The 7,815-nt window shown below is 40.1% G+C and overlaps 1 protein-coding gene across 5 annotated transcripts in view; it reads right to left on the bottom strand.

Moving 5' to 3' along the window:
- Positions 1–7,815, bottom strand: part of igsf9bb (immunoglobulin superfamily, member 9Bb) — a 118,336-nt gene that overhangs the window by 14,023 nt on the left and 96,498 nt on the right. For 3 of the 5 annotated variants that reach the window (XM_032534530.1, XM_032534529.1, XM_032534533.1), the window contains exons 17-18: positions 5,939–5,984; positions 2,947–3,033 (exon numbers count right to left, since the gene is read on the bottom strand). In XM_032534530.1, coding sequence (XP_032390421.1) covers positions 2,947–3,033; positions 5,939–5,984 — 133 coding nt within the window. The remainder of the gene's footprint in view (positions 1–2,946; positions 3,034–5,938; positions 5,985–7,815) is intronic. The other 2 variants (XM_032534532.1, XM_032534531.1) reach the window with 1 other exon arrangement.

Here is a 7,815-nt window from a genome sequence, read left to right on the forward strand (position 1 = left end):
CCGTACAAGGTGTCACCTGCTCATCCGATAAACACTCACACACATTCACACTCCAATGGCGCGGCATCGGGGGCAACTCGGGGTTCAGTGTCTTGCCCAAGGACATGGGACTGCAGGGCCAGGGATTGAACCACCAGGCAACTGCTCTACCACTGAGCCACAGCCACCCCGTCTGTCTCCACACAACACACACTTTAAAGTAAATGATGAAAGTAAAACAATAATTTGTTTTGAAGCCACAATTACTTTATTTAGTGGAAAATGAAACATATAGCCAATCCTCATAGGAATCACTAACGTTTGTCCTAATAATGATGTTATAAATAGAGTCTGAGAAACAGTTACATATGATAGATATTCCTGCTGTGTTTTCAGGGTGCAATGCCTACTCAGATATGGTTTTCTTGAAAAAGCACATCTGCTTTATTAAGCTACAGAGAGAAATAATACTAAAATATCAAGTAGCTTGTGTTCATAAACTACAGTAACAATATAGTCTACATAATATAACAGAAACACATATGTAACATATATAACAACTATGCCATTCTTAATAATGTGCTGCCTTTCCAAAGTTCACATAAAAGACTGCTCATCAATGTAACAATCTTCAACTCATTTAATCCATAATTTGTTTTTTGATTTGACCATTATTCCCTTTGATTACAATAATATGTGAAACAGAAACTTAATGAAATAGTTCGAACATCATGGTAAAACTGGGCTTGTTTCAAAGCTTTTGATGACTTTAGTTTGCTGGTGCAATTGCCTCACTGCTTCAACCAAACGGAATAGTGGCCAAAATGATAAAATGCAGGGTAAATACTGTATAATCAGAATTTTCCCTTGATGTGCTCAGTACTCATTAGTATGCAAGAAATACAGCTGACACTCGTCAAACTGGCTGGATCATGACAAAAAGAAGACAACACTGCAATCACTCATTAAACAGTCACTGAATGAAGATTCAGTAATAACTACTGATGCTGTAAAAAAATAGTAGTGTAAAAATATTCACATTGACTCGATCATCATACAATTTAATACTGCCGGGTACAGACAATTCTTTTCATATGCTTACACATATTACCATGAGCAGCAATTGGCACTGATGATGTAATCTCTTCAAGCTAAAATGCGGAGTAACAATTAAAACACTTGACTTTCATCTAATGAGACAAAGTAGATTAACAGGCAGAAAAAAAAGTTTGAGTGTGACAGCATCTGGGATGAGAAAGCAATAGTGGGGAGAAAAGAAAGTGTTTCAAGCTACTTGGAGGTGAAACAGTGATTTAAAGGACAGAGAAAGGACCCGGTCACATATAAAGCTCAAACCACAGAAATGGCCACAATGGATAAGCAAAGTGCTGTGATCGATGCAGAATACAAGAATTATGTTAAAGGAATAGTTCGACATTTTGAGAAATACGCCTACTTATCTGTATGGTAAACATAAAGCTACAGCCAACAGCTGGTTAGCTTAGCTTAGCATAAAGACTGGAAAGACGGTCCAATGGTGACAAAATCAGCCAACCAGCCCCACTACTGAAGTATTCCTTTAACAAATAGAGTGAAGTACTGTGGTTGAATGCACAGCTCAAGAATGATTTCTTTGCTCTGGAAAGAAGTACCCCAAGGTTTAAATATTAATTTCAGACAAAAAGTAGCTATATACTGTATATTCCCTTATATTTAAAATAGCAAGAATGTTTCTCATGCAATGTATGATGTCATTTACCACGGTAATTCTCAACTCTTCACTTTTATTTCATGATCTGCATTGCTCTGTTCGATGTCTCAACAAATGAATCACCATTACCACACAGTGACTGATCATTATACTACATGTAGTTGACTAACAGGTTCTCAGAGCCTGGCAGCATTGAAGTTAGATGAGATTGATACCACTCCTATGTCTGTATATAAGACGCAAGGGCCAGGGGACAGATAGGTTAGCTTAGCATTAAGAATGCAAGCCGGGGATTTACTCCAAATGCTAAAAACTCACCATTTAACATGTTATATCTGATTCGTTTTCCTTTGCTTTCAGTCTTTATGCTAAGCTAACCATCCCCGGGCCTTAGCTTCATATATAGCGTATAGACATAACAGTGGAATAGATTCTAATTGAACTCTCAGCCAGTAAGAGAATAAATGGATTTGATAAAATGGCAAACTATTCCTTTAAAGTTACAATCTTGAAGATTTCTGTTTCTTTCTCTTTGGCGGCACCTATGCTGCCAATTGAGAGACCGGAAAAAACAGTTCACCGCTTCACACACAAGAGAGTTGAAGAGAGAGTCTGTTGTGTCAAAACCTGTGCACCGCTGGTCATTTTTTTCCGGGACTCCACAGACACTCAGTTCATAATATAGCAAGGCTTTTTATCAGTGAGCTATAGGCAACATCACCATTGTGTTACCTCATAGTGACTTAACAAATATTTGTTTCAAAGGAAATCTTATTGCTGGGAGGCATCATGATCCTCTTAGTGAACTACATACAGTATAACAGACGTTTCATGTTTGGTAAGGGTGATTAATTCACTGGAGCATCAACAAGGAGTCCAGAAATGATGATACAAAAGTAAAGATGATACGTCCCAATATCTACTACTGCTATCCTGAATGGAGAAAAATTAGCAGACAGATTGGGTCATACTTCCCTTTGTCTTTAAATCATGTCCTGCATGGCAAGATGGATTGTTTATTTATTTTAAATCCCTAACAATCAGGGCTGAACAGGTTTTTTTTAACATCTTCTGAGAATGAAGATCCTTCATCTTTATTCAATTAAAAGAACCAGACCAGTATTGTTGTTGCTTTGTGGGGATATTTGGCCAGACGCATGCAGCCAGGTCAGGAGTCTGAGGAGCTTGGGTTGAACCAAAGTGCAAAGGGGTGTATACGGTGTGCAAGAACGGGGGACAATGGTTGGCACACTCACTGAGGACTGGACGGTTGGGGCCTGTACCTGCTTGCGTCCAGCCCCTCCCAGAAGGGTTCAACGCTGGGAATGAGGCTAAGTGGACTCCTGTAGAAGTGGGGAGATCAGACAGTAAGAAGTGAGGAGAATATGGAGGTTAACAGGGAGCCTGTCAATGAGAGGTAGGTTTGAAACCGCAAAAGAAAATGAAAGAAAATATAGCTTTATTAATAAGCGGGCTGGAAAAAACAGAAATGGCAAGAGACATTAGTAAGTCACAATGAAGATTTGAGAGAAAGAAGTGTCAGAGAAAAAGCTTGAAGACAAAGAAAGGTTTCCATGGAGCAACAAGAGGAAAACACGGGAGAGGAAAGAAATGAGTAGGATGTGACCACTGCATTGTAAGACAGTTCTCCATTTATTGTTTCTAAAGATATATAGCCAAAATGACCCATTCTCAGACTTGAATTCCTCTAGGTGCGTGTCATAAGAGGGGCGAGGAACGAGAAATCAAAGAAACACGCATTTTGTGAAATGAGATATGCTTCCCACCACATGACCTATCAGTCCCTCCAGGATTTCACGGCCTTTTTTTTTTTAAATGGTTGCGGCCCAAAATGCCTGATTTTGTGGGAGCTATTGCAAAAGTTGCAATAAAAGTTGTAAAGTCTTATCCATTTTTGTTGCAATGAGGTTGCGAGACAGCAAGAGACAGTGAAGATTGTAAAAAAAAAAGTTATAAAACTACTGTGGGCTGAGTTTTCTTAGTAATCTTACCAAAAAGGCTCAGGATGCTGCAAATGTTTGTATAAAAAGAAAATGGCGGGTAGATTATTTAATCTTTACATTGTTAGTTAATTTCCTATCCTGGCTTGGCCTGGGACACATTCACACGGTTTGATAAAGTACTTATTGGACTTTAACTTATCATTGCACTTACAATAACAAGCATAGCTGTCCTCAATCTAGGTCATCCTGTACTGTAAATCTCATCCCCGGTTTTTCCTGCATCCGCCGTGTGTGTTTGTGTGTGTGTGTGTGTGCATCGGACGTGGGGGAAACTTAGCAGACCCGCCTTCTGTAGAGAGCCAACAGGATTGAAACAGCAGCTGCTTGATGTTAAAATGTATACAGGTTGGCAGGACGGTCTGAAATGTTTTGTCTTGCTGTATGTATTGTTGGTGAGTGTGAGATGTTTGAGTCACACACTCATCCTTATATCAGAAATCAGAGGTGATGGATGTTTTCCATTTATGTGTGCCAGTGTCAGGGTTTCAGTCTGTGCAAGCTGGCTCACTGACATGGATTACTAGAGCCACAATTAATGTTACACCTGTGCTCCTTCTGATGAGACTTGTCAAAATGGCGGCTGTGAAAAGAGTCTATTAAGGGACCTGAGGCGTCCTTTATGATGGTGGAGTGGATTGATTTTAGGGTCACACCAGGACAAAGTACTGAAAAAACATAAAATAATGGGTTGGCACCTTTGTTACTTGCAGTCCTACTGTCCTAAAGTTATATTTGACACAAAATAAATCCTGTGTAATAAATAATAAGACTTCAGACAAATGTCTATATCCTCTATTTTTAATGACAGATGATTCTTTTTTTTGTAATCTAAATAGAAGAAACTTCCTTTCTCTAAATTTTAACTCTTTTCAAATTGAAAAAAAACATGACCCAGCCAAGGTAAAACTTTGTTCACTCCTGCACAAAGATTAGAGTGTGAACATTTCGTTAAACATAACATAACATAGCTTTATTTGCATTTTTGAGTTGTTCATTGTCTTGTTGCCCTGTATGCAGACGTCGTGTATTGTAAAATGGAAACATAGCTCTAGGCTCTGAGATCACCTTTTTGTCAGGGTGGCCAACCTTTTAGAACCAACCATCAACCAAGCCATTGATTTGTCTGATCCTTCCAACCACAACACACACCTGTTACTGCGTACTGTATGCAATGGTGTGTACATTTGTCACATCATCACAAACAGAAAGCCCTGCCCCCAATCACACACCCAATAACTCACAGCAAACATCAGCAGGCTACTGTCATGAGCTCTCTCTCTGCCTGGCAACACGCTGATTGGGGTTTGATGACTTTCACCTGTTTCTGCTCTGCTCTGCCTCACCCTCGTTACCTACCAGCTGCACTGCATTCACCACTCATCATGCTGTATATAACGCCTTGTTTTTCAGTCCTCACTTGTCAGATGTCTGCTACCAGTACCGGTTACCTGCCTGTTTTGGGAAAAGCCTTTTTGACTCTCTACTGGTGATCCCGGATCGCTCACTTGCTTCCGTGTTCTCCTGCTCTGGACTCTAGGATCACAGCTCCTGCTCTTACTGGGGATCTACACATGTGAGATTTTTGGATTTCCGGTACCTCTGAAACTCATACCCCAACCCTTTAATAAACTATCGAACGTATGCCGCTTTTGTGGTCCTCATCTTGTTTGGTGTCTGACAGCTACAAAGCTAACTAGCCCGCTGACGTTTGGTTAGGAGCCAGTCTATCTCTGTTCACTCTGACACAACAGACTTCCATCTGCTGCCTGTAATGCCACATTTGACACACTGATAAACCAGATGTGGATTTCAGGTCAGAAGATGTAACATGTAGCAGAGAAAGATACTTTTTTTTTGTTGGTTCAATAGACAAGCAACATTCAGGATTTACATAATTTGAGGTTGTCATTTATATAACAATGAGATAACTTCATATGTATAAGTCGTGAATTTACTTCTAGTTACAATGATATTAAACTAAAATTAATCATGTTATGGTTCCGTGCTGCAGATTTACTTACTATGTCACTATTGCACTGCATACATGTCATGTAGAAACAAAGTATCTACTTTGCTGAATAATATTCTATTTGGATGGCATAAAACAATCTCTTCTGATCCAGTGAGAAAAAAATGAATGAAACTGGTCTGCTGTTTGATTGTGGGTTAGTTGTAGAGTACTCTGCAGTGTAACAGCGCTGTGTGTCATGTTGGGGTTACTTACGGAGTTTCCATGCTTTTTCTGCAGTGGGTTATGGAAAGAGGGGGGTCTGGAAGACAGAAAAAAGACAGACAAGGACATTACAGCCATTTCAGATCAGTTTTATGTATATATTTATGTATATATTCATAGTACGTTTTAACTATGTATGATCAATACTTATGTTACGTTCTATGTGGAGGCTTCGGAGTGTACGTATCCCGGAAGTTTTTCACTAAGCGCGTATGAAGCTTGTATCGTTTCAGAAAAAGAGGAAATGTAGAGGAAGCACCCCCGTCCATACCACGTGAAAGATTTAGGTAGTGGTTCAAATCTACACTATTTTCATTATACATCCATGATATACGCAAGCAATTCACTGCCCTCTGCCTGTTAAACCATTAGCACTTTCCAGTTTTAGAATTGTATTATTATGACCAAAGCATTGATTTACACACATTTGATAAATACTTCCTTTATTTTTGTTATTTACACTAACCCCAACCGGCCTGTCAGACACCGCCTACCAAGAGCCTGGGTCTGACCGAGGTTTCTGCCTAAAAGGAAGTTTTTCCTCGCCACTGTCGCACTGTTGCTTGCTCTGGAGGAAACCACTAGAACTGTTGGGTCCTTGTAAATTCTGGAGTGTGGTCTAGACCTACTCTATCTGTAAAGTGTCTTGAGATAAATTTTGTTATGAATTGATACTATAAATAAATTGAAATTTAAATTGAAATCCTCTCAAGGCAAATAGTTCATTATACAGTTATGGTATACAATCATTATACCACCAGAAAATACACACTATGAAATATAAATGGATTACATGTTTTATTTCTAAGCCTTTACTGGGACAAAATACAGTGTTTTACACTCTTTGACCAACAGGTGGAGTCACGTGATCGGCTGGACAGAGATGGCGGCTTAAGGTGTAGCTCCTGGCCTTACTTTGTCAAATAGTTGTTTTATACAGTTCCAACTTTGATATCTTACCACTTTTCTAGAGTTACTTAAAGCAGAATGGCAAACAAGAAAAGAACCCAGCGCGGCGAGACGGATGCCATTGCAGAGGCATTGCTGGAGAAATAGAAAAGCTACAACGAACCACGTTTTGCTCAGATCCAGTCAACAGGTTGGGATCGACAACGATAAGCTAACTGCTATCCGTGCCCAGCTAGCATCTCTGACTGCAAGCCTTAGCTCTATCAGATCGGATGTGAACAACCTAAAAACAACCGTGGACAGCAATGCAAGTATTCTTGACAGCCAAGGCCACACTTTTCAGGAACTGGAGATGAAGCTAGCAGATATGGAGGACAGAAACCGCAACATCCGCATCGTCGAGCTGAAAGAGGGGCTAGAAGGGGTCTTGGGGGTCCCTGAGTAAGTGGTTCCCAAAATCTAGCAGATGCTCAGATAGAGATTATGAGTACCCACCAAATTTACAGCGATAGTCCAAAGAAGAACACCACTACTACTCACACGTTGGTTTTCAACGTGCTTTCATACACAACCAGACAGGCGATCCTACAAGCTGCATGGAAATCTCCGTTCATCATTGAGGGCCGGAAAATTCGGTTCTCCCCGGATTACAGTTTAATGGAGGAGCATTTCTTAAAGATAGCAAAAGAAACAAATGTAAAACTTTACTTTGCTCACTAGCCACAAGCCTTCAATCAAACCATGGATTTGGCATGAGCTAAGGGTCTGGATTTTTTCCTGCTTTATCCGCCAGCACTCTGGGCTTACTAAGAAAGAGAAATGTTGACATTCCATTATTACCGGAGACACATTTGCTGCAGGCGGATACCGGGCGTTTAGCCAATAGATTCTGTCATACAATTGCATCCTCCTCAGCGAGCTCAAAAAGAAAAGGCGTGGCCATTGTTGTCAAACGGAAT

This window comes from Etheostoma spectabile, chromosome 13, assembly GCF_008692095.1.
Source record: "Etheostoma spectabile isolate EspeVRDwgs_2016 chromosome 13, UIUC_Espe_1.0, whole genome shotgun sequence".
NCBI lineage: Eukaryota > Metazoa > Chordata > Actinopteri > Perciformes > Percidae > Etheostoma > Etheostoma spectabile.